The following is a 27,188-nucleotide window of genomic DNA, read 5'->3' on the forward strand; positions in this document are numbered from 1 at the left end:
GTGTGTGAGCCCGATACAGGCAGTGCAGTGGAGTTTGAGCTTGTGGAGAGACAACAGTGTGTCCCAGTCTTCTCCAACACTGTGTGAACTGTACACACACACACACACAAGTCAGCTCAAGTGTGAGATCAACAGCTCGCCTGTGTGTCGCCGAGCTTTGGGAGCGCAGTGAGTATTGTCGCCCTCTCTTTCCTCCTCTGTACTTCTGTGAAAGAGTTCGTCTGTGTCTGGCACGAGTAGCCCTCATTTACCATTGTTTCCCGTGTTGTGTATCTTTATTGATTTTCTCTGTCTAGTACGGCTCGAGCTCTGAAAGTTGCTCCACACGAGTGGCTGTGTTGCAGTTGCTGTGTAGAGCCATTTTCCGCTGTCGCTTTTGTTGGGTGAGCAAGAAAAAAAAGAAAAAAAAAAAAAAAAAACCTTAAAAAGCTGTGTGCTGCTGTTCTGCAAAAGTAATTGGCAGCGATCTGGCACCGAGCGGCATTTAGAGGTTTTGAGCATCTGGCAGTAATTGCAGTTCTTCTGGATTGTATTGAGTCATTGGGAGTGGACGCGTTGATGAATGTTGTCTGTGCTTTATTTTAAAACTGATTAGCATTTTTCGGGGTTGAGTTTTGGTTATTATAATGTTTAGGTGGCGCTTCTGTGGCTTCAAAGCGTAGACAATGGCATGCGGTAAATGCTTAAGTCGTGCTAATTTAACGTTACCTAAACGCGGCGTGATATACCTTGTCTCTGTCTCAAAACCGGTGGGATCAGCTGTGGTATGTTGCAGTCTGGCTTGAGTCTGCTAATTACATGGTCAAAGAATCAGAAAACAAAAGGCGAATGACGGTTTCATCATTCTCACCGAGGTGCTTCATTTGCAAAAAAACATTAAAGCTCCATGCTGTGCGAAACCTTTACGTTCTACACAAAATAATCATAATCAGTCGTCGATAATCCTTTGTGTGGAAGCTTGTACAAAACTGCCGGCTCGTTTGTGGTGCAGCCAGGTCTGGCCCACTTGATGTTGGGCTTTGATCCAGTTAAGCCATGTCACAGCTAAACCCTGGCCACCGGGGCCAAGGCAGGAACTGCTGCAGACATATTAACTTTGGCCTTGGCACTTATAGCGCTTACGTGTTGTAATAATATAATAGCCGTACAATAACGTTATTTATTTCTCTCTCTCTCCCTCTCTCTCTCTCTCTTTCTCTCTCGTAGGCTTCTGGGACTCTAAGTTGTGCCGCAGGAGAAAAAGCTCAGCCTCCTGGTTGTCAGGGACAACAGCTCCCGACAGGCCACCCCCACCTGCCCAGAGACCGGCCGCCATAGCAACCACCTCAGAGCGCCCCCGGCTTCGAACGCGCACCCCGTCGGAGCTGGAGTGCTGCCAGTCCAACGGGGCACTCTGCTTCATCAACCCCCTCTTCATTAAAGTCCACCAACCAGAGAGCGACCACAGCGCCGTCCCTGAACCCGCCGCTGGCACAGGTGAACAGGGCCTCAGGGAGGAACCTGTTAATGGCAACGACGACTACGACCCGGGGATAAACAACAACGACAAGGACGCTGAGCCCTGTGACGGCCCTCAGGTCGGCGAGAAAGATCAGAGTGAAGGCAGCCGCTCGGGTCCCGACAGCCTCACGGACACCCTGCAGCGCCTCGTCAAAAACGCAGAGCTGCAAGACGACGGCAGCCAGAAGCTGAGAGGCCCTGACGGCGTGTCGCGCTCCCCGCCTCCTCGTCCGCCCCCGCCCCGCTTCGCTCCGCAGCGCCCGGCGCCCCCTTGCCGACAGCACAGCATGCCTGAGAAGATCTCCTGGATCAACGTCCCCAAGGAGAAGGTGGAGGAGCGGGAGAGAGGGAGAGAGAGGGAGAAGGGCAGCAGCCTCCTCTCTCGTCTGGGCTCCTCACTAACCATCAGCCCCTCCTCCTCCCCTCCCAAGCGGCTCAGCATTAGCTCCCCCATCTCCATCCCCCTGCCTTCCTTGCCCCTCTCCCTCTCCTCCCTTTCCTCCTCCCCACGTCGAGCCAAAGCCTCACCATCATCCAGCCAGGAAGACGCCCACTGCCACCTGGCGCTGGAGGACCGGACTATTGAGAAGGCCCTCAGCCGGGCCAAGCTGTCTCGGCAGAACGCTGCTCCCGCCAGCGCCCAGGACTCCAGCAGCCCTCCAGACCCCTCACTGATGATCAGCAACGAGCAGGAGGAGGTGCAAGGAGGAAGACAAGAAGAAACAGGAGATGAATGCACTGGAGGCGGCCAGCGGCTGAGCGACATGAGCCTCTCCACGGACTCCTCCGACTCACTGGACTTCTCCCAATCCTCGTCCTTCTTCCTCCCGCCTCTGCATGACCCCAGCCCCCCCACCGCAGCCGACTACGCCGCGCACCTCCCGCTCTCTCTTCCTCCGTCCCACCTGCCCTACAGCAGCATGGAGGAGGACGAGGATGAGGATGACGACGAGGATGAAGACGAGCCAGATTATGGTGTTAGCCTTGAGAGCGACCAGGACCAGGACCAGGACCAGGACCTGACCATGGTGCCGCCGGGCCACCGCACCAAACGCCGCGCCAGCGCCAGCGCCCTCGTCCTCCAGCGGGCCCTGCGGGGGCACCTGCGCAAGATGAGCGGCGTCTTCAACTCGCTGCTGACCCCCGAGAAGAGAGCGATCCGCAGGGTGATGGAGCTGTCGAGGGATAAAAACTCGTACTTCGGCTGCCTGGTGCAGGACTACATAAGCTACATGGGGGAGGGTGCGGGCACCCAGGCCTGGCAGGGCCACGCCTCCGGGCTGGAGCTGCTGCAGACCATCCGCCAGTTCATCACTCAGATGAAGAGCTACCTGCGACAGAGCTCTGAGCTGGAGCCGCCGATCGAGAGCCTCATCCCCGAGGACCAAATCGGTGAGTTTGGAAAAAAGACCCATGGCACTTCATTAGTTTCTCAAACAGCGGCCTGAGACACCGCAAAGGTCACTGTTGGCCTTATTACTTTTGTGGAGCAAGTCACTCGGGGGCATAATGTCCTAATTATAAAAATGTAGTTGTCTTTCTGTGTTTCTAGTGTCTCGTCAACATCTGTCAGCCAAATTAGTGCCGATACCCGCAGGTTACAAGACAAGAGCGCATGTATGTGGGCGATGCTGTGCGTCTTTGTGAAACATTTTAGGAAGTGTAAATAGGTGATGTATTTATAGAGAAACATGGAATTTGTGGAAACAGTGTGTCAGAGAAAGTGCATTTAATGCAGTAGACAGCAGTTTCACTTCAATATTTTAGCAGTGAGGAGGCGGAGACGTTTTTCCTCACGTGCATGAGGCTGTGTGTGTTTGCGTGTGTGTGCAGATAGAACTCATTTCCTTTGGAAGCCCTGGCATTTTGCTTTATGTGGTTCTGTAGCAAGTATGAAAGGGTCGTAGTGGTGCGACTCATAGGGAAGTCATTAAAGGAAAAATCCACCCAAAAAACTTGGTTAAAAAACAGCTATTGTGGGTGAACACTGCAAAAAGTCAAATCTTACCAAGATTATTTGTCTTATTTCAAGTCAAAATGTCTTATTTCTAGTCAAAATATCTCATTACACTTAAAATAAGACATGATCAGCTCAGAAATTACTTGTCTTTAGACAATTTTCGCCTGTTTCAAGTGAAAATTTACTTGAAACAAGTTAAAATTTGCTAGAAACAAGAAACATATTCTGCCAATGGAACAAGCAAATTTTTACTTGTTCACTTGTGTCACAAGTAAAAATTTGCTTGTTCCATTGGCAGAAAATATTTCTTGTTTCTAGCAAATTTTAACTTGTTTCAAGTAAATTTTTACTTGAAACAAGTGAAAATTGATTTTCACTTGAAACAAGTGAAAATTGTCTAAAAACAAGTTACTTCTGAGCTGATCATGTCTTATTTTAAGTGTAATGAGATATTTTGACTAGAAATAAGACATTTTGACTTGAAATAAGACAAATACTCTTGGTAAGATTTTGACTTTTTGCAGTGAACCTTTCATTCCTGGGCCCATGTTGTTGCTTTGTAATGTACCAAACTCCAGAAAAAGTAGCAGAAAAAGTTACATTAATCTAAAACATTAATGGTAAACCTCGGGTTTTGCTGTCAGCCCTTTAGAACTGAAGAGAAAAATGCCTCTTTCTGAAGCCATTTTGCACATTAAACATTCAGGAATCACACAGGAGAAATCCAGGGGCATCTAGACCAGTTCCTCCACCAACACCAGCCACAATAGACCATAATGCAATGCTGCAACGAGACACGCGGTGTAGGAGGTGGAGCTCCTGCTTTTCATATGATATGATATGATATTATCCCTTTGTGTGAAGTGTCTTACAATACCATCCATCAGAAAACACAGACACAAGCACACAGACACACAAGAACACACACAACACCTGCCGGAAGGATGGTCTGCACGATTTAGGCCAAGACTCACTGGCTGCATTAGACCTTGGACGGAGCGACATGTAAACACGCAGCACAAAGACGTTTTTGTCTCCGGAGGCCGGGGGCTGGTGAACCAACCTGTTTCTGCTGGCCCCGGTCAAACAGTTGGCACGGAAATCCACCAGAGGTATAGCAAAGAAACCATGAACAGGGTGGAGGACTGTGCCCTTCACGAGGAATCACCGCGCGGCAGCAAATAGCTACTGTTTGAACCTTAAATCCATCAAAGGTTGTTTTTCTTCTGCAGTCAAAGTGTTTTTTTCCATTCAGTTTTTACTTCTTGTTAACATCTCTTTACAAACAAATGTCCATTGTGTGCACGTTTCGCCGACTAAAATAACACAACAGTGACTCAGCCTGAAAACCAGTTTCGTGCACCGACCGTGAGGCTGAAATTCAGAACGCCGTGTTTTATCTGTTTTAAATTTCGGATGCCGTGTGTCATGCATGCTGTGCCTATTTTCTGAATGGTCTATTTTGGTGGAGATGACACATTGGGATCTTGTGCCGTTTTAGTTCTTGGAATTGTTGCACAACGTTTTTTGTTGTGGCAGTTTTGCCGTCGGACAGTGTTTTTCGGTCGAACTCGACAGCCGCTCGGCCCAGATGTGTTTTGGGTGGTCGTCTGCCAAGTGGCGTGAGCTCTGTCGTGACTCCCTCCGTTTCATTTCACATTCTTTCTCCAATCAGAACCAGAAGCTATGAGGCAAGCTCTCGCGACTGTTTGTCTCTCTGCCTGCCTCTCTCTCTCTCTCTCTCTCTCTGTATTTCTGTTTATCTGTCAGACACACACTCTCTCTTTCCATGGCTGTCTGTTTTGTCTTTTCTCTTTCTCTCTTCTGATAATTTATTGAAGTTTATTTCAGTTTTCAGCATGAAAATTCAAGAGCAACGTCCCTCTGCATCTTTGCATCTTTGCAAACATTTCTTTGTCTCATTCTTTTTACGATAAATGTTCAATCCCAATTGTGATATTTCGTAATTAGTAAGGAAATAATAGGAAAGATACTAGATTAGACATAAAGATAAAAATGCAACATTAGCAAAGCAAAGCCAAACAAAACAAAAAAAGTGCCGACACAAAGGGAACACCACACTGCAAAGCAGCAGTGAATGGAAACCACGTAATAATATAAAAAAAAAAGGCTTTGAGGGAGACGACCACAGTATCTCGAATGTGGAGGAATCTCTTGCTCTTTCTCTCGTGCCGGTTCAACATCGCAGGCGTGCGTCTGTGTGGGTTTCGGGGCGTTCAAGCCAGAGAGAGAGAGAGGGGAGGGTAGGGGAGGGGTGGTGGTGGTGGAGGGTTGTTTTGGGGGAGAGTAGAATAGAGTGCCTTGTATTCCTCCCATCCCACACAGCGAGGCTCTCCTCCAGCAAATAGACTGAGACAACAGGATGTCGTGAAGCTCTGTTTACATCTCATGCCTCTTGTCTCTCTGCCCACGAGACTCGCAGAGGATTCTGCGTCGAAAGCTTCAGCGTCCCGTGGAAAACAACTCCCAGCACGGCATGGAAAACCTCTGTAGTTGTCATTTGGTTGTCAGGACGAACAGAATTTGGGACAGAACAGCTCAAAAGAAGATGTGAGTGCGTGTGTCTTCTGTGGATGTTTGAAATGTCTTTCCTGTTAGCACTAAGAGATGTCTGTACGTTTTGAGAGGAAGCTCCCGAGTCGACCACGGCTGGCAAAAGTTGGACAAATTCATCCACCCAGTCCCTGTTCTTGTTTTTTTTTTTTTTTTTTCATGTTCAGACACCAGCAGCAGGTTGTCTCTTTATGCTTCAGCTAGCAACTTTAGTTCACTTTTACACTACAACGACCACATGTTTACATTCCAAACAGTGGATATAATAGTTTGTCTGAAAAGTCTGAGATAGTGTAGAAACCACAAACTAAACGAGCACCAAAACTGCTTATCAGAGGTGGAATTTGAACCCCCACCTCCGTCCTGCCCGGGACCAGAAACCCTGGCAGCTTCAACCACTTTGCCATCCTGACTGCTGGCGTGTGCACACAAAATCCTTGGTGGTAACTTTTCCCTGATCGCAGACGTTTCAGAGACACAGTTGAGTAAATGGCCCGTCCTGCACCAGCGAACAGGGGCGGCCCAGGTTCGAGCCCCAGCCCCCGAGCCTGAGGCTGCCTGAGGTTCTTTCAAGGTTTCGTGACAGGTATTTGGCCTGCAGGGTTTTTTTTTTTTAGCCGGAGGGAAATTTTGAAGGACTTTATCATCCTACCAGGAAGTAAACAGCCCTGAACGTATCAGTTGAGATCCTCAGCGGGTTGACAGGGTGGATGGACGCACCTTCCCTCCAGATTACACAAGGCTATTTTTAGACCAAAGAGATAGAGGCACATTGTCTGGTTGGCTCTGTGTGTGTGTGTGTGTGTGTGTGTGTGTAAAATGTATTGTGGCTGTGCTGATTTAGTTTCTAGTATCAGTGAAAGTTGACGAGAATGAATTACTGCGTGCACTGAAGGCTCAGGACAAAACACTGTTCTTAAACCCCAAACAAAACGCGTAAATGCCACGTCCAGACTGTCAAACCACCGTTCCCAGCTGATACTTGACAGAGACGAGACAAAAGCAGAATCCCCAGCTGGTGATGTCAGCGCGTGCAAAGGGAATCAAGCCAGAAACCGAAGGAGGCACCGTATACTAACAAAGAAAGCGCTAAGAAAAATAAAGATTTAATTCAACAATCAATGAATCTGAAACTGATGTAGCAAATGCTGTAGGGATGCACTGAGCTTGTGATGCAGAAATTGAGGCAGGCAAGCGCAGGCTATTATAACTGAAACTTAGTAAAACTACACTGCAAAAAGTCAAAATCTTACCAAGATTATTTGTCTTATTTCAAGTAAAAATGTCTTATTTCTAGTCAAAATATCTCATTACACTTAAAATAAGACATGATCACCTCAGAAATAACTTGTTTTTAGACAATTTTCACCTGTTTCAAGTGAAAATTTACTTGAAACAAGTTAAAATTTGCTTGAAACAAGAAACAAATTCTGCTAATGGAACAAGCAAATTTTTACTTGTTCACTTGTGTCACAAGTAAAAATTTGCTTGTAAATTTTCACTTGAAACAAGTGAAAATTGTCTAAAAACAAGTTATTTCTGTGCTGATCATGTCTTATTTTAAGTGTAATGAGATATTTTGACTAGAAATAAGACATTTTTACTTGAAATAAGACAAATAATCTTGGTAAGATTTTGACTTTTTGCAGTGTATTACCTGGATATTCATTGCTTTGTGTTTGTCGGAAAATCTAAGCAGAAAGATGGCCCACCTACACTGTTTGATTGACAGGTACAGTGCAGAAACACCAGCTTAGCAACAAAGATGGAGACAAAATGTGGAAAAAAAAAAAAATGAATGTGAGCGTTACATCTTGAATGTAGCATTTTTCATGAAGCTCTTGGCGTGCACACACTCTTTGACAAATGTTTGTTTCGAGTGTTTGAGACGGAGGGGATGTTTTGGCCAGAGGATGTTTATATCGAGCAGGAAGTGATGTTGCCTTTCTTGACTGTCCTTGGCTGATAAGTCTGTCTTGAGTAGTCTGACTCCTCAGTGTCTTACCACAGTCTGTCTTCCCGTGTTACCACGTGCACACACACACACACACACACTCTCAAACACACACACTGAAAGAATCACATGGAAAAAGTTCAGAGGGTTCCACGTTCAACCTTCGCCATTCCTCAGAAGTGTGGAAAACATGTGTTATGAGCAAATACACAGGCCGGGGACTTTTAAAGGTCTGGAAGAGACACAGCAGTCATTTGGGGAGTTTTGCGTGTGTGTGTGTGTGTGTGTGCACGCACATGTCAGTTCATGTGTGTAAACCTGGAAACATCACCCCATTAGAGGTGCATGGGCTGCCTAACTTCAGGCCCAGCGTCTGGAATGCTGGCACCGCATTCCCTGTTTTTAATCACTTTAGCAGAACCGCAGGGAGCCGAGTTATTACGGCGCTCACGGAGAGGCACGAGTTCAGGCGGGAAGAGCCAGAAAACAGGTAGAAAAGGGATATCAGCAGGCAAAGGTGTACAGCATCTACACACATGTATAGAGGTTCAAAATCAAGGTATGACCTTTTGTCACATCATTCACTAGTCTGCCTCATCTGTCATGTCTCCTCTGTACTGACTGATAAAACAAGAACAGAAAAAAAAAATTTATAAAAAAAAAAACGGGGAGTACAGGGAAGAAAAGAATGGTTTGGCACTAAAAAGTAAAAGTGTAGGGATGAGCATTTATGGCAAAAGGAGAAAAATATAGATAGATAGATAGATAGATAGATAGATAGATAGATAGATAGATAGGTATACTTTATTGATCCCAAACTGGGAAATTCACACATTACAGCAGCATCATCAATAAAAACATAAAAACAAAAAACAAACAAACAAAAAAAATTACCATTAAAATTAAAAGTATATACAATAGAGACTAAATATGCAAAATATATACTCTAAAGACAATGAGGGCTAAGTATATACAATAAAGTAGCCTAAGAATATGAGGTGTTTAAGTGTTGAAATGTAAGAAATGTAAGAAGATATACCGATGAAATAATAAATATGGAAAATGAAATATACAGATAGATATACAGATATCAGTGATGATGATGTCCAACATGCTGGTAATTTCCATAAAACACATCTAAGTGAGTTTAATAACCATGTCCGCATTTGAGCGTTACTGCCGCATCACTTCTTGCTTCTTCCACGGGTGTTTCCGCATCTCAGCCCGGAAGGTACACGTGGTCATGCACTGGGATGTGAGCAGGAACTTAAAATAGCAGGTAGATGGGCATCTCCCTCTAGAAATGAATGGAGGTGGTACATACAGGAAGGATTCATATCTCGGCAATGCTGTTCTTGGAAAATCACCACAAGTGTCGGCTAAACAACTTGATAATCTGAGTGCTGCCAGTAAAACACTAGAAAATAAAATCCCCTGAATATCGTAGCGCCTGCTAAACGAGACGGGCCGGTAGGACGCGGTTCTTGCTGGCAGCTCTCCTCCTGATCGGCATCGCGGCGGGTCTTCCGGTACAGAATGAGGAAGTGAGGGCGGTGTTGTCTGTGAGAGCCTGACGCGAGCGCCATTCACCTGGATATCAGTTCACCTTCAGGTTCCAGGAAGGAGGAGTAATGCGGGTGTGGGGAAGTTTTTTCATCATGACAAGTGTGGGACGGACGGAGGGAGGGATTGAAGAATTGCAGGTGTGGAGATTAATGTGTGAGAGAGAGAAAGAGAGGAATGATGAGAAGGAAAAAGTAGAAAAGACTGACTTATGCATATGACAGCTGCTGGATGTGATCTGGCCTGGGTGGAAAGTCAAATCCTCATCTGCAGATCCGCTCAGCCAAAAACCTGCTGACTTCACCCCATTCTGGAGCACCGTCAGCAACAAACACACACACACACACACACACACACACGCCATGGAAACACAGTCCTTATTCAGCAGTGGTGTGGTTTGGCCTCCCCCTCGGCATCCATCCTGTCTGTATTGTGATATCATGGTTTGCGTTAGTCAGGCTGCACGAGCTGAGCTTGTTAAAAGTCGACGCTGTGTCGCGCTGTGGATAAACTCCCAGCTGTTTGCACTCCGAGCCGCATGAATAATTCAGGTCAGGCAACAACAACAACATTCCAGTTTCTCTGACACAGATGTACACGGGATCAAGACTGTAAACACATTTCTTCCCCGGCCCGCTTCAGATGGCTCCTCCTGTGTCGGCCCGTGATTTGTTTTCCTCTGGAGGTTGCGACTCAAACAGGACATTCTTTGACCTTGATCGTCTCCGGGAAGTCGGAGGGTCTGTACCCAGTTATGCACGTCACACTTTGTGTCCAACAGAGGCGATAAGGAGTGAAGTATTAACCCGGGCATGATGTTTGCTCTGTGATATTTAATGACCTCAGCACACAGACCGACACAAACGCAGACCTCACAGCTGCTTATACAGAACTAAAGGTTCAAAGTCAATGTCAAGGAGGCTACATTAGAAATAAAATATTAATGCTAAAATTCACACTATGTGCATGTGATGCCCTTTCATGGTGACTCAGCACTGAGGCTTCTCAGGTTTCTGGAAGTATGGCCCGATGGACAAGGTGATACATGAATAAATGCACATGAAATGCTTTGTGAATGGAGCTGAATGCTGTCGTAATCTATCATTGATGCTGCCCCTTTTAGCTAAAATGCACTTTCATTTTAATATTTATGCATACACATTCAGAAAGAAAAAACTGTAATAATCAACGTGGGCTGGGTGAGGTTGACTTGAAATTATATACCAGTTTACAAAAATAGAAATAGAGCAATTTCAAAAACATTGTATTCACTGAAAGAGTAAAAATCCATAGTATATCCCTCCCATTATGTTTGGGGTCAATTTGACCCCAGCCAATGTTTAACGCTTTTAAATAAATGATTAACATCATTTTTTTTTGCTTCATATTTAATGAGTGTTCCTAATGTAATGGGCACTACTGGGTAAAGATGAAATTGACATGATGATATATTTTCAGTGTCCTGTACACACTTTGTAACGCATTGGTTATAAATAACAAAAATCTGTACTTAGAAATAATATAAAGCCATTAAAACACCAATTAACAACACAAATTAATATTTCTTTCCAGTTTTAGATCCATCAGTGAGATTTTATGGTGATTTGCATATTCTTCCATTGTCGCGTAATACGAATACTGGATGTATAAGTGGGGGTGGGGGGAATTATGTTTTATTTAAAGGGCTATTTAGGTAATCAACAAAAAAAACATAAAGTACTTGACACATAAACTTTGATAACAATTTTAGTTATAATAATTTGTGACAAGGATACAAGGATACAAGAAAGTTTATTTGTCATTATACAACAGGTTGTATAGTGAAATTAAAATGTGGTTCCCTCTTGATTGATTAATTGATTGTGTAAAAAATAGAATTATTAAGCATGGAGGAGTGCAGATGGTGCATTAAGTAGTCTCACAGCCTGAGGGAAGAAGCTGTTTGTATAAGCGGCTTATATACTTATATACATATACATACTCGCACACATGCATACACACAAGCAGTGACACACATTTACACAAATATGAAAAGGTACCACCTACCAAATACAGTGTGATTCCACAGCTAGAGGGGGAAAGAGGTCAGCTGTAAATTATGGAGTGAGACACAACAAAAAAATGTAATATTATATGTGATTTTATATTATATGTAATAGTCTCTGCTCTCTCCTCCTTCACCCAGACCAAGTCCTGGAGAAGGCCATGCACAAGTGCGTCCTGAAGCCGCTCAAAGCCGTGATCAGCGCCGCCCTGCAGGAGTTCCAGGTGCGCAGCGGAGCCTGGCAGGAGCTGAAGGAGAACCTGTCATTGGCTAAGGCCCGGCAGCCCCAGGAGATGGGCGTGGCCGACGCCCTGCCGCCGGACCCCGTGGCCATAGAGAAGATCAGGCACAAGTTCCACACCATGATGAAACTGTACTCCCCGGAGAAGAAGGTCACCATGCTGCTGAGAGTCTGCAAGCTCATCTACACCATCATGGAGGACAACTCAGGTAGAGCTCAGTAAAAAACATCTGGCACATTTGCAAACTGCACGAAAATTTAAAAAGGATTAAAAAAAAAAAAAAAAAAATACCAGTTCCAGTACCTGTTCCAAACTGTCTTTCCAGCTGTCTTCCAATTTCCTGTACTTGTCATCATAAAGAATAATCATCTACATCTATCATCTACAGAGATTACCTCCCACATTCTGACTCTGATACACACACACACAAAGGGGTGTCCTGTTGTAATGTCTGACCTTGACATGCACATTAAGAGCCTCAAACTAAACCCCGGTGTGTCTGCCGCCCAGGTCGTCTGTATGGTGCCGATGACTTCCTCCCCGTGCTTACCTACGTGTTGGCCCAGTGTGACATGCCTCAGCTGGACAACGAGATCCTCTACATGATGGAGCTGCTCGACCCCTCCCTGCTGAGCGGAGAAGGTGGGTTTGATTCAGCCCTCTGTGAAGGCTGAGCAAGAAATAAACATCAAGGCAAATTTAGTTTTAGTCACAGAGTATTTTGCTCTTTCCTTTTGGCTTCTCTCCTGGAACTAAATGAAGCAGAAACTTGCCATAGATGCACACTGTACTGCCAAGAGAGCAAGTTGATAGCTGCTGTCCCTCTTAGCTGTATCTTTAGCCTTGTCTTTCTCTATGTGCTAATTACTCTTCTGCATTATTCAGCAAATGAATGAAACAAGATGTCCATTTGGGGATTTGTCTATTTTTGCCATGCATGATGTTGCAGAGACATAGCTGTCAAATAATCCCCTCTTGCTATAGTTAATGTGTAAAGTGCTATAATAAGCCTTGAATAACACAGCAGCAACAGCAGTTTTGTGTTTCTAATGTAAAACAGTGATTAAATGTAGATATTAATACAAATTTCTGCAGGTCAGTTAAAAATCAAAGGCCTTGTAAAAGAACAAGCCTCTTAAATCTCCCCCTAGTGGCCATTCACAATCACTTCATGAATATTGGCCAGCTTTGTCCACATAGGTATCTGTTTTGATTAGCCAGTACCACTACTACTATTAATTGTGAGGTACCAAAACCACTCAGTGGCTAAATGGCTACTGACCCTCTCTGTGGTCTTAAACATTTGTCTCTTTTTGTCTACAACCAACCGTCTGGCCTGTGTGTTTCCGTCCAGGTGGCTACTACCTGACCAGCGCCTACGGAGCGATGTCCCTGATCAGGAACTTCCAGGAGGAGCAGGCAGCTCGGGTGCTGAGCTCTGAAACCAGGAACACGCTGCACCAGTGGCACCGCCGCCGCACCACCCAGCGCTCGGCACCCTCAGTGGACGACTTTCAGGTAAACACACACTCTAAAACACATCCACTTTTGTACCGGAGAATTTTTTTTTGTGGTTAAAATGATCTTCTCTCAGACCCATTATGCATGCATAGTCACACATTCTCAAGCTTTAATGCGTATCAGTCAATATGCTTTATAAAACCAAAGACAAGATCATATCACCCTGATATTTACATCTTCACATTACTGATTACATCTTAGTTTCAGAATTTAATTTAAGATTTTACTTATCATTTTTAAGTCATGGATACATGTGGTAAGAAGCTACCACATGTATCCATGACTGATTAATGTGATGTGAACTGGATTGCAGCCCAAGTTTCTAGGGAAGCTTTCTGTATCAGCGTCATCTTTTAAATCAGTTCTTAATTAAATTTTAATTGGTTAAACCTTCTAGATTTGTGTTGTTTTTCTTTTTGTATTAACTGTGTTTGACCTCCCTTTTACGGCTTTTGCTTTTGAATTCACATTTTTCAGTTTTGTAAAGCACTTTGCAACTATGCTTTGAAAAGTGTTACATATAGAAGGATTGTTGTTATTGCTAAGATGCAGACTTTAATTTTAGCAGTGCCAGCAGGTCAAACACCGTATGCTCAATCTGTGTTTTCTGTCCAACCTTCAGAACTATCTCCGGGTGGCGCTGCAGGAGCTGGACAGCGGCTGTACCGCCAAGACCCTGCAGGTCCGACCCTATGCCACCGTCGAGGAGGTGTGCCAGCTGTGTGCCCATAAGTTTAAAGTGTCAGACCCAGAGAATTACGGCTTGTTCCTGCTGACTGAGGGCACCAGCCAACAGCTGGCGCCCGACACCCACCCTCAGAAAATCAAAGCCGAGCTCCACAGCCGACCGCAAGCCGCCACCTTCCACTTTGTCTTCCGGCGAGTGGCCAACCATAATACTCTGTCGTCAGCTCCTCTCAATCCCACACCCAACCTCAACAACCTCACTGTGACCTCTGACCCAGAGACCAACCTTAGCGACCTCAGCACAGCCACATCGGTCCCCACCCCGCAGCCTAGCCTCAGTTTGGGCCTGAGCCCCACTCTGAGCCTCAGCCTACCACCCAGCCACCTCAACGGCAACTCCATCTCTATCTGACTCTAGTGGGGAGGGGTTAACTGGAAGTTTGAACGGGGTCTTTGTATCCCAGCTCTGACAGGATCTCCCATTATCTGTAACAGATATGGTTTTCGAAGGCCTGAACGGGCTGGCAGTGGCCTGGCATCCTGAAAAGAGATGGACTGTGTGGGGTCCAACTGGGCAAAATGTCATGCCGTGCCAGTCTTTACAAAGCCTGACTTCCCCTTTTGGATGACACTTCTGTCTCGGTCAACATCCCCTTGGCGGAAAGTTTTGTCTGAGAGACCAGAGCGAAAGAGGAAAACAAGAAAGGAAGGAAGGAAATGAGACAGATGGAGTTATGTTTTGTTTTGTTTTGTTTTGTTCTAACTCCATGGCTCCGTTTGATTTGGCACGAGAGACGCACTGGTGAATGCATCTCTAAAAACCTTACCTCCCTCGGGTAGAAATGTTGGAAGCATTGTCAAATGTTATTACAAACCACAAATTGGACTTTTTATCTGCTTGCTGTCCTCCCTTAATGCTGGTGCTTTGGGTGCAGATTCAGGGTCTGCTGTTATTGTTACTCTTAAGGTACGTAGAGGGAAATCAGATTTCAGATGCATTTAAGAGACTAATCATAGATCCATCACAGTAAAATTTACAACAGATACTTTATCTAGGTGATAGGAGCTACAATTTACTTGTTGCAGTTGCTGGTAAACTGTATTATTTGCTATTTGTATTTTTAAAAAATGGTTAAATATTATATTACTGCATGTAGTTTCTTTGTTTACGTGTAATGTTAGAAACAGGCATGTCTGCCGGTGTTGAAAAAGGTAATGTTCATTTATATATTTTACTGATTATCCTGGAGATATGACAGATACCTTAACACCCTCATACATATTGATTGCTAGCAGGCATCTTTTCCCATTCTGATTGACGTGATCGCAAAAAAAAATCATGACATGACCGAGGAGCAACTGGATCCATGTGGCTGCCACGTTACAATTTTGACAAGGTCATGAAATGCTGTACTACTGACACATCGTAAAGTTTTTATCCTGATGAAAAGAAAGTTGGCCAGTTATTTAAAAAAATAAAAATAAAAATAAAAATAAAAAAAAAGCATGTGTGGACTTCTAAGCTGGTCTGAAGTAACACACAGTGTGTACTACGGCTCTTGTGAAGGAGGGAGATATTTGGAAAGAGGGAATGTGCACAAGGATACAGTGAGACGGACGAGGAGGTGACAGATCAGAACGAGGTGGGTCAGCCACGTCAGTGCTGAGGAGTCAGTCCAAATGTACCTGTTGAAATTCTTGGTAATGTTTCCACAGTCCAGCTGACGTGCTGTACGTTTTCTAACTCCATTGAACTTTAAGACTCCACTGCCATTTTACATTGACTGGAAATGTAAGTGTGAAGTTTTATTCGCAGAGTGGTAACAGAAAAGTGATTGAAGAAACGTGGCTGAAAGAAACCCAAGAGTTGTTGTTGTGTTGTTGTTTTTTTATGGCAATTCAGTAGCATTTCTGTTAGAGACACTATGTATACACCTGTATGTTTAGCTCACCATACTTATCACTGTGGGCTAAGTGAATATTTGTAGGTGTTAATTTTGAATTGACTTGTACTGCCATGTTATTGGTAACCTAAATATTTTGATTATGCAAAATGAGTATTTATATGTATCTGTGCGGGGATTTTTCACAGATGGCTTCTCCCATGGCTTGACTTTCATTACAGAGTCAAAATGTTTGCATCCATGAGACAGGTCTTACTTCTTCTATATTTGTCATTGAATGATATAAATATTCTTTTGCACTTAATAAACTTTGGCAATAAAACTACATCTGAATGACTTGTGTTTATATTTCAGTCCTGCTGTATATCACAGTGAGTTATGGACACATGCTTTACTTTAATTACATGGACTCCTTCCATCAGGTTATGGTGTGAGGATGACTTTCACCACCAGATGGTGGTAACGCCTCACATTTACATTTCTTTGATTTAGTCTTCCATATGAATCCTTTTACATGCACAGCATGGCTCCAACATTGAATAATGGCTAAGGAAATAATTAAAGAATTATAACTGACTGAAGTTTTCCTATTTTATAGACATGACATTTTGGGCAAAAATGAGCTCTATATATTCAAATTAAAAGCTGTTTCAACTATTTCTGTAGTATTGCAGGTTAAAAAAAATCCAATAGATATAATAAAATAGAATAATATGCAAAACCTTAACCTAAAACCACTCTTTTCGGTTCCAAATGTTAGAGGCTTTGAGGCATCGTTTAAATAGTCAAAACTGTGTGATGGTACAGAGGTGAATCGTATTTAAACAATCTTCACCATGTGTTTGAAAATGAATCCATTTGTCGTCGGTCCTTTGCAGGTTATCAAAGGTTCGGTACAGTAGAAAATCTTCACCTGCAGGCAGATGTCTGTTCTGACAGAAAGATGGCGCTCCACTCTGAGCTCAAACACAGTTTGTGAACTGCAGGCCAGTGTTAGCCTCTTCATCCTGTTCTGATGAAAACACCAATATTGTCTTGGTTTCAGTAAAGGTACTTCACAGATAAACATTTTATGACTAATGTTTGTCACACTTGGCATCTACATATCATGTGAGTTTGATTGTTAATTTCAAAGCTGGTATCTTCAGGAGCTATCTGCAGGTGGTACACTGGTCTGCAAGCTGATATGGGCATGGATTTGCAGAATATTTGAGAAATAAATTCTCCAGTTGACAGAACTTGAATTTCATTTTTAATTTGATAAAGTGTGACGTAGTTCCTGTTCCAAAGGCTGAAGTTGAGTTTCTCACCTTCTATTTGCATTAGAAAGGGTAAAATACAAACATCTCCTTTGAACTTTGTAAAGTTAAAGTCTTTTTTAAAATTCCTCTAGCCCTCATGTGACAGTTTTAGCAGCCTTAGCATATTCCATAAAATAGTAAAAATATTTTTTCTTGTGTTAAAGAAATTCAATAAAGCATATATTTTTTTTTAATATCAGAAAAAACCCAACCAAACAAACAAAAAATTTGAACCATTGTTCAGTGTGTATCTGTACTGTATGTGTATGATGGTGCTGCCATTATTATAAAAAAGTTATTTAAAACAACTGATCAAAGTTTGGTCCATTGCATGCAAAAAAGTCAAAACAAGGATTCTGTTACCTTAAGCAAAGTCAACTTTATTAATGCTCAGGTAGCAAAATGATTTCTAAAATTACATCTGAAACATCTAAACACAAAGTAAACCATTCAGCTGAAAAGCTCCCTGTGCAGGAAGAGGTGCAGCTCAGATACGTAGAGAAACATATCGTCTGCAAACACCCTCATTCTCATATCTTATATCCTATACCAGCAACAGCATGCAGTCATCTAGGATATCCAGTTCAAACAAAATCCAGTGCCATCTTAAAAGTCATCAGAATTTCATCTCAAAGAACATTAAGATTTACCATAAATAATTTATTATATTAAAATATCTCCATGCGAGTAAACGAAGGACAAGGGTGAGCGCGTAGCTTCAGAGGCCTCAAACACAACAAAACAAAGGGGAGTACGAGGGATACCTAGGATCTATGAAAATATATTCAACAGATATACAGATTGAGACAAAAATATATAAATACATTTACACCTATTTATATACATATGTACATCAGCAATATATCACCCATGTGAATATCACAAATTATTTAGAAATGTCTCCTACAAGACGTCGCATTTGCAAATGTGAGCATCTTGGTGATAGTTTGGTTAGTTTCAAAAACACGGAGCCCCGCTTGTAGATGTTAGCTCCATGTCATGAATAGCAGCACAGAATGTATTGAACCAAGTCATCTGTAGCATCAGTTCTCTGGTTAGATGAGTGATACAGATATTTTCCACCATATATGATACAAAACAAAGCCCATTTCATTATAAAGATACTGATAATACTTCTGCTGTTGCTTCAATACATTGAATGTCGATGCCCCAAAAATGTCTGAGAATTGATTTTTTTTTTTTCTTCAGTAGGCAGTTTCTCACATTGTTGACAAAAAGTTTAGCCACCCTGTAAATGATAACGCAGTTGAGTTAGCTTGGTTAAATCAGGAGTACTAAGTATCCTTACAAGTGTGTCGGTTAACAGAAGTGCAGTATGCAATGCAGTAACATTTTTACTCAAATATGATAAAATTAAAGATGTCAAGGTACCCTTTTAGGCAAACAGAATGATCAGAATCTATATGATTAAAAGATTATCTACAGGATAAGAGATTATTGATGACGTGATAATTATTTGAAAGTTTCAGTTACTAAGAATTCGATAATGGTCTTCCTGTTGTTGCTGTACAGAAGAAGTGGTGGTGATGTAAAACTGGCCAAACAAGCTGAACAAACGATGCTCAGAGACGAAGGGCTTGGCATAAGTTAGGTAACAGTCCTGTTTTGGTTGTGTTTATATAGTACCGTTATAAATAATTTCAAAATGGATGACAAGCCGTTACAGTGCCACAGAACGACAGACATAATGTACAAGTTCAATACTTTTTTTTTTTTTTTTTAAACTCTGCTATTATAAATTTGTCTTTGTTCATTAAAGCGGCGTATTTACATTTGTAAGCTCATAATTATTGCATTACATATGATTAAAACACATTGAAACCCTGTTTTCCGGTGATAGCACAGAGTTGTACTCGGCCTGTGTCTCTGAAATAAATAAATATATAGGATATAGTATAAACAAGAGCAACAATAATACTTTTTACATTCTAAAGACAAATATTTCTTATCAGAGCAACTTCTGTCTTTGACATTGTGTACCACTGGTCAATAAATTAACAATGTACAAGAAACAAATCAGATTTAGCCTGTTTGAACATTTGGTTTTTCTCAGTGAGAAAAATGGGTAGGGCACTTTGATTCATAAGGAACCTTTCTAGAGGAAAAACTGACATTTTGATGGATACTGTCTGAAAATCAACAGGTTTTTGACAGATAAATGTTTGTGTTTTTCTCGGTGTGGTTATTCAGCATCGAGCACTGAAAAAGAGCGTGACAGAGATGCAAGGTGCTTCGCTGGCTGGCATGCCTCGACTCCAACGTGGAATAAAATCCCCCTAAGGGTTCACAAACGACATTGTATACACTCTAAAAACTAGTAGGAACATTTATGTACCACAAAACTACCATATTTGGACAAATCTAAACATTATGCATTACAAAATACAAATAACATCTGGATAAAAATAATGTTGAAATCCCAACCTTAAAATATTGGGGCTGGGAGAAAAGTCCTGATGCTTTATATTTGCATCTTAAACTACTTTTACGATATTAACAACACCAGCTGGAGTGCTCGAACCGCAGACTAGCAAGTCCCCTCTGCTCTGAGACCACTGAGGAATGAAGCAGGAAGTCCGTCCACCGAAGAGGGGACACCTTGTCCATCCGTTGTTTCAAATAATGCCGTCGTAGTTTTGTGCTGATTTTGGTTTGTGTCTTGGCAAAAGAGACAAAAAGCAGCAGTCCAGTATTTTGCGTTGGTCTTTACAGCAGCCTCTAGGTGGCAGCAGAGAACACGCGATCTCCGTTTCCCCAACACAGCGTCCACAATGATCCAAAAAACATCGATCATCTGCTCCTTGGAACAGTTGATTTTGACATTATGTTTCCCTACAAACCTGCTTCATTTTACAAGGACATTACCCTTATAATCAGCATGCATTTTGAGGACTCAGACGGAGGGAGGAACAGTTACCCCCTCTCTCCTTGTGGAGCCACTTTAAGCTCCTCAGTGCAATTTTAGTGATATATTTAACATAACTTGTATCCACGTGTATTTCAGAAGCTATGCATCTAAAGCAAGTCATTAATAAAATCAACAAGAGAAGTAACTTCGGAAACTGTGCTTTTTTTTCCTTTTTTTTTTTTTTTTGTTTTTAAACAGAAGTGGGAAATTATCATCTAAAAATATGTTTCTCACCCGGGCGCAGTTCAACAAAACGCCGCAGCTTAAACGTTGGTACCACAATGCACCCTGGGTGTGTAAGTAAACCTGCCCAGTCTGTTCCAGCTTGTTTATGACCTCCAGAAGACGAATGTGCGTATGTGAATAAATAATAAATAGGGTATGTGGATGTATTTACAGAGGCATACTATTTACAGAAGGAAACCAAAAAAAAAAAAAAAAAAAAAAAACTCCATAAAGCTAATTATTTTTCAATACAAAACATAGTAGCTACAGCTGTGATACTATTTAGAAAAATGTGTGTGTAATGCCCTGTATCTGAGTGGGAGTGGGTGGGGGTGGGGGGTGGGGGGTTGGTGGCCTGGGTTTTTTTTCCTGAACTTGTAACATGACCCAGAAAAATTGAACACTTCAGATGAAGAGGTGTACCTGTGCGAGACTGCTTGGAAACTTCCACCGTCGACGCTCATTGATTAACAAATTACATCATAAGAAAATAACCAGGCCTAAGATAACAGCGTTGGAAAAAGAAAAAGTGCTCATCTGCAAAACGGCTTGTTCTTTGTCTGAAGGGTTCAATTCATGGCCCTAGCTTTCTGTGAACAGTAAGTACACTCCGAGTCTCCAGTATCTGCACCGTGACGCTCACCTGTGCGTCTTCCCACCTGTGTACACACACGATCATCAAGCCAGCACTAAAGATCATTGCTTATGTCATTATTATTATTACTCTTAACTAGTAGGTTCTAAAGACCAGCCTTTCCTCTCCGCTGGTTAGCAGCTAGTAAACATTACAACATAATTCAGAACGGTCATACTATATAAGGGGGGGGGGGGGGGGGGGGTTCAAAATAAAGGTCCTCATGTCAGAAGCAAGCAGTAGTTGACAAAAAAACAGTTTCTGTGTTGTCCCCGGGTCCTGTCCTCTGTGGGGGCTTGTAAATGAGTCTGTTGGTGATGCTGAGCATGCCTATGTGCCGTCACCATCTCTGCTCCTAAAATCAATCACACACTCTGGTCAGGCCTGAAAACATACACGCACACACCAGAGCGGCTCCATATTGCACCGAGCAGAGAGACGGACATCGATCCAACAATTTAAAATATCCACAAGAAGAAGAATAGACGGGAGATCTCTTCTGGCCTTCGGGGCAACGAGACAAGAAGTGGGGAACTGTGTGAATCAGATCTGTGTCAAACAGTAGTTTGCAAATAATTCTTAGCATTGGTTTTAACCTGCTCGGACTCTGTTTGGTTCACTAAAACAACATGTTCCTCCTGTGATTTGAAGCTTTTCGCTGTGATTTAAAGGACTACACTTTAACCATCAGACAGTTCCAGCCCCCAAACATCTAGTTCCCCAAGTGGATTCAAACAAACACCAAGAATTCCTTGCAAATACTACTTCTGGTGTCAATGTGTGTGCACATGTGCACACTGTACATGTGTATTCAAGGCGTGTATACATGCGTGCACACTTTGTGTGTGTTTGTGTGCGTGTCTCAGTCATCCCGGCAGGTTGGCAGGTTGACAAAGGTGAAGATGTTGTACTCGATGAGGCAGGAGAAACACAGGAAGACAGAGTAGAGGAGGAGACACATCACACCGAGACGCTTGTCCAACGTCCACTTGTTCAGGTGAACCCCCGTGACCTGGACACACAGACAGGCGAGCAGATAGACAGATCAATAAATGGATTGAGACGGGTAGCGAAAGAGAGAGGTGGATGGTATGGCAAGAGTGGGAACAGAAAGAGATAGAAACTGTCCTTTCATATAAAATGTTGAATTTCTGGTAAGATGTGCAATCCGAATGCTGCATACTCACTGTCAGAAACACCGACCCCAGCAGGAGGCCGACAGAGAAGATCAGGCCTTTGCTGTTTAGTTTGATCTGAAAGCAGACAGGTATATATATATGAGACTACAGAGATTAGAACAAAAACAATTCTTCAGTTCTTTCATACCACATACCAAATTCAGTATCTTTGTACACTTTCAAATAATACATATTTTTAGTTCTTTGTGCCATTCCTGAAGTGTTTTCCTGTACTGTGGTTAGTTTACATACCGTCGTAATGCTGTGATCTATCTATTTCATTCATACATCTCCCCCTGTTGGCTGCATATGTTTATTTGCTATATTCTTGTTAAGATGCTATTTCCTTTGCTGTGTCCTTTTACTCTGTTTGAACAACCAAGTTTAGCTTCTACTTATTTTATACTAATAGTAGCACTGAAAACAGCAGGAATAGTGATAGCAGTAGCAGCAGTAGTCACAACAGTAGTAATGGCAGCGGGAACAGAATAAATAGTACAAAGAGTACTCAGAGTCGTGGCAGCAGCAGCAGCAGTAGTTGATGTAGAAGTAATAAATAGTAATAATAATAAAACTTTATTTGTAGAGCACCTTTCATACAAGAATTGCAGCTCAAAGTGCTTCACAATAAAAAGAAGAACATTTGAAAACACATTAAATAAAACATTAAAAAGAATAAAACACAGCACGGGGTGGAATTTAAAAAAAGGAAAAGGCTAAAGATGAGGAATTTGAAATAAAACTAAAGATGCAAATAAAACAATAAAAGACAACACAGTGTGGAGCTAGTTAAAGGCTAGAGTGAAAAGATCTTCTTCTTTTAAAGATATGTAGTGAGCTGGCTTCCCTGATATCTAAAGGTAGTGTGTTCCAAGGCTTAGGGGGCGTAAGTAACAAAGGCGGCATCCCCAATTTTCTTTTCATAGCACTAGTCGCAATAGTAGTAGTAGTAGTAGCTGTAGTTGTAATAGCAGTCGCTAAAACTGCAGTAGTAGCAGTTGTAGTGCAAACTGTTGTAATAGTTGCAACAGCAGCAGCAACAATAAAGGCAGCACTAGGTGTTGACAAATAGTAGTAGTAGTAGTATTAGTAGCGGTAGTAGTAAAAAACTGTATAAATAGTGGTATTAGTAGTGATGATAGAAGTACTAGCAGTAGTACTAGCAGTAGTACTAGCAGTAGCAGCAGCAGTAGTGGTAATAGTGGTGATAATGGCGGCAGTAGCACATGCAGTAGTGGAGGTGCTGGTTGTGAGGCGGCGCGTGCACGCGGTCACCGCTGCCTCCCCTCACTGTCAAAACGCTCGTACCAATAAAGATCTCACCAGTCCTGAGAACCAGCTGGCAGAGCCAAGCCTGTCAGCAGTACACACACACGCACACACACACACACACACACACACACACACACACACACACAGCAAGCATTCCTCCGCATTCCCAGTTTCCTCAAACATGTGTGTTTGATCTAGAGGAGGTAAGGCACTCATTGTGTGTATGTGTGTGTGTGTGTGTGTGTGTGTGTGTGTGTGTGTGTGAGAGGGGGGGGTGGGGGAAGCATTCTAGATGGTATATTCCTGTGAAAGCTAATAGTGAATTGACATATTGTGAAATTGATTGATTGATATTGTGAAAATACAACTCAAGTGGAATGGATTATATTATATTAGTATTAGTATATTATCAGCATCCATAACGCCAATCAATCCAATCAAATCTTCTCATGTTTTTAAGTCATGTGTAAGTACGGGAACAAACGGTCACATTTGTCATTTGTCACATCAAAAATATGAGCAAGAAAAAGGAATATACATCTTTTCATAACTGGTGATGTCAATATGAGTGTGAGCTCAGCAATTTCCATGTTTTTATGGATGAAATATATTAAACACTGAAAAAGGTAGTTGCCTCTCTCAGCTGTGGGTATTTGTTTGTTTTAAAGTTAGAAAAGAATAACGCTTTTTATGCTCAACCACCTCATTCAGGTAACAGTAAGCCCTGTGACAAACGGCTTCATGTTGCATTGTTTAGGCACCGTACAGTACTGTACTGAACAAAATAGCTGTGACACTTGAGTTTGAGTCTGTCTGTGATGGAAAAAGGGAACTTTGAGGATGATGGGAAAAGAAAATGAGCATCAGAGAACCTGGTAAAACTCCTGGCATCGCCAAATCAGCAATACAGTGGTCCCTCGCTATAACGCGGTTCACCTTTCGCGGTCTCGCAGATTTTTTTTAGTACAATTTTGCATGCTTTTTTTTTTTTTTTTTACTGGACTTATTTTTCTACGAAGGTTTGAACTTTGAGAGTTTAAACAAGAGAGAAAAGTGAGAAAATGTTAACGCCTGTCTGAGAAAAGTGTATAAAGTGTGTAGTGAGGGGTTTTACAGCCTTAAAACATCTAGAATAACTGTAAAAAAAATAAAGCTGACTACTTCGCGGATTTTGCCTATTGCGGGTTATTTTTAGAACGTAACTCCCGCGATTAACGAGGGACCACTGTATAGGAAACATGCTGAGAAAAGATCAACCACGAGATGTGTGGTGGATGACATGACCGTCCCAAAATTTTAAACAAAAAGTAAAGCGCTAGGAAAAACTCTCCAACTCTGAAATGACTTCCTGAGAAATCAAAAATTAATTGAGAATCCACAACGCCACGTGGCCACACTGCTGGCTGTTTGTCCTTCGTGAGACGCAAAAACAAAGCAGAAGACGAGCCACAGGAATCGGATAACGAGGTTTTATGGACAGCTGAAACCAAAATTAACAAATATCAAAGAGAGCAAGGGGAGCTGCACAGCGGCCCGCCGGCCGACGCGATGCCACTTCATTTTGCAGCCGGACGATGACCCAAAACATACGGCACACTGAAGGACTTCGGGACCATTTTGGCCCCGTCAATCAGCAGATCTTCAGCTCATATTTCACTTGTTTGAAGGAGGACTGATGGCAGGAAACCCAGCCAACAAGCAGCAGCTGCAGTTAAAGCCCGGCTGAACAAAACAAATCAAGAAAACAGCCTGATGATGCAAGAAATGCACAACTAAGCCCCGACTTTTCACACTCCTTATTTGCGTAAAGTTCACTGTCCCGGTGCTTCAGGCAATTTAAATCCAAGGCAGTGAAGTTATGCTTTTGTTAAATAATGGTCATAAAAAAGTTATCACATTCACTCTGGTTTGTTTTCCTCCCTTTTGTTACAGCCATCTTTTTTTTTTCTTTTTTTTATCACTTACTGCCGCTCCATTTTCCAGTGAGTTGATTTTCTTGTCGTTTAGATCCTGTTATCCATGAAAGTTGAATGTTTTAGCTTTTTCTTTGTGTGTGTGTGTGTGTGTGTGTGTGTGTGTTTATGATATTTGGGATGTTTTGTGCTTTTATTATCACAACTGTGCAGATTACTGATCGCTTCTCTTTCTGTTTATCATATTTCTCATCTTGTTATCATTCCGCCTCTTTGTTTAATCACTCTGCAAATAAACTCAGACTTAAACTCGAGAATAAATCGGACTGAAACCAGCGATCTGCGGTTCTGATATGAAAGATGAAACACGGGCGATAACTACGACAACAACCACTTCAGTGTGAGAGTGTCTCTTTTACTTTGCAAACTTTGGATGTTCAACTTGCAATTCACCATAAAATCACTGATAATAAGTACAGTAACAATGTTTTGTGTGCATGCCCTTTGACAAAGCAATATGGATTTCACATCAAAAGACAACAGACATGAAGCAGAAGAGCAGACTGTCTCATATTGTTTGTGGCTCTCCGTTCACCTCCATTTGCAACATATACACTACTCACAAAAAGTTAGGGATATTCGGCTTTCGGGTGAAATTTCAGGATGAACCTAAAATGCATTCTAACCTTTACAGGTGAACTTAATGGGACCTTCTGTAAACTTTTGAATGCACATGTCCAACTGTTCAATGTTTCAGTCCTTTTTGCACAAGTTGCTGTTCTCTAACAAGGAGCTTAACGGCAAAATTCACATCAGGTGTTTGATGCTCCAGCTCATCGAGGTCGTATCATTAGGGAACGGCTGCTGGAGACTGGGGTACCTCAAATGGAGTGGCCTGCACTTTCTCCAGACCTGAATCCCATAGAAAACCTATGGGATCAGCTGAGTCGCCGTGTAGAGGCTCGGAGCTCTGTACCCCAGAACCTCAATGTCCTGAGGGCCGCCCTTCAAGAAGAGTGGGATGCCATGCCTCAGCAGACAATAAGTCGACTTGTGAACAGCATGAGACGTCGTTGTCAAGCTGTAATTGATGCTCAAGGGCACATGACAAGTTATTGACACTGACATTTTTTGTTGTGGTATATCCACCACTGTTGTTGGCTTTTGTTTCAAGAAATTGTTTGAGATGAGGAAATCACCAGTGTATGCTTCTACTTAAATGCCCTACTTTCATGATATAACATCACTGTAGTGTGAACTTTTTATATTTTCCATAAATTTCACCCAAAAGCCAAATATCCCTAACTTTTTGTGAGTAGTGTATATGTCTGCTGAGCTCCATGTAAGCAACAAAATAAATGTAACAAGCATGGAAAGAGAAATGCTCCAGCTCAGTTTTGCTAATCCAGCTGGTTGCCAAGTGTGTGATTTTCTACAACGCAACTGAACAAAATCTGTGTGTACCAGTTGTTAAAGTGCGTGATGTTCAAAAGTTCATATAAAAATTCAAAAATGCCAAAGAAGGCTAAGGACTGAAAGCGCACGTTTGGTTGCTGCTGTGCAAAGAATCAAGTTGTAACCTAAACTGTGACTGCTGATGGTTTTTATAGTCGATGGTTTGTGGGTCGGCGCCTGTCAAAGTAAAATCTTTCTGAGCTGAGCATGTCAGTTCTCCTTTTTCGCATGACACTGATTCTTGGGAATTTGGATAAAACAGGTTTTAATTTTGAGAAAAAAAAAAGTGAGTTAAATTACAAAATCTGAAGGTATATCATTATAGGCCAAGG

The 27,188-nt window shown here is 42.4% G+C and overlaps 2 protein-coding genes across 3 annotated transcripts in view; one reads left to right on the plus strand and one right to left on the minus strand.

Annotated features, from left to right (window-relative positions):
• The window catches only part of rin2a (Ras and Rab interactor 2a), a 51,425-nt gene extending 35,157 nt beyond the window's left edge, over positions 1-16,268 (plus strand). Inside the window, exons 8-13 of one of the 2 annotated variants that reach the window (XM_030070865.1) lie at positions 1,207-1,829; positions 1,866-2,892; positions 11,737-12,045; positions 12,348-12,479; positions 13,192-13,355; positions 13,981-16,268. In XM_030070865.1, the coding sequence (XP_029926725.1) occupies positions 1,207-1,829; positions 1,866-2,892; positions 11,737-12,045; positions 12,348-12,479; positions 13,192-13,355; positions 13,981-14,457 (2,732 nt within the window). In that variant the 3' untranslated portion in view covers positions 14,458-16,268. Of the gene's footprint in view, positions 1-1,206; positions 2,893-11,736; positions 12,046-12,347; positions 12,480-13,191; positions 13,356-13,980 lie in introns of both variants that reach the window. The other variant, XM_030070864.1, reaches the window with a different exon arrangement.
• Positions 16,269-18,441: 2,173 nt separating this feature from the next.
• Positions 18,442-27,188, minus strand: part of slc24a3 (solute carrier family 24 member 3) — a 102,330-nt gene continuing 93,583 nt past the window's right edge. The window contains exons 16-17 of the mRNA XM_030070548.1: positions 22,226-22,291; positions 18,442-22,050 (exon numbers count right to left, since the gene is read on the minus strand). Of these exons, the coding sequence (XP_029926408.1) occupies positions 21,901-22,050; positions 22,226-22,291 (216 nt within the window). The 3' untranslated portion in view covers positions 18,442-21,900. The remainder of the gene's footprint in view (positions 22,051-22,225; positions 22,292-27,188) is intronic.

Source organism: Myripristis murdjan, chromosome 15 (assembly GCF_902150065.1).
Source record: "Myripristis murdjan chromosome 15, fMyrMur1.1, whole genome shotgun sequence".
Classification (NCBI taxonomy): Eukaryota; Metazoa; Chordata; class Actinopteri; order Holocentriformes; family Holocentridae; genus Myripristis; species Myripristis murdjan.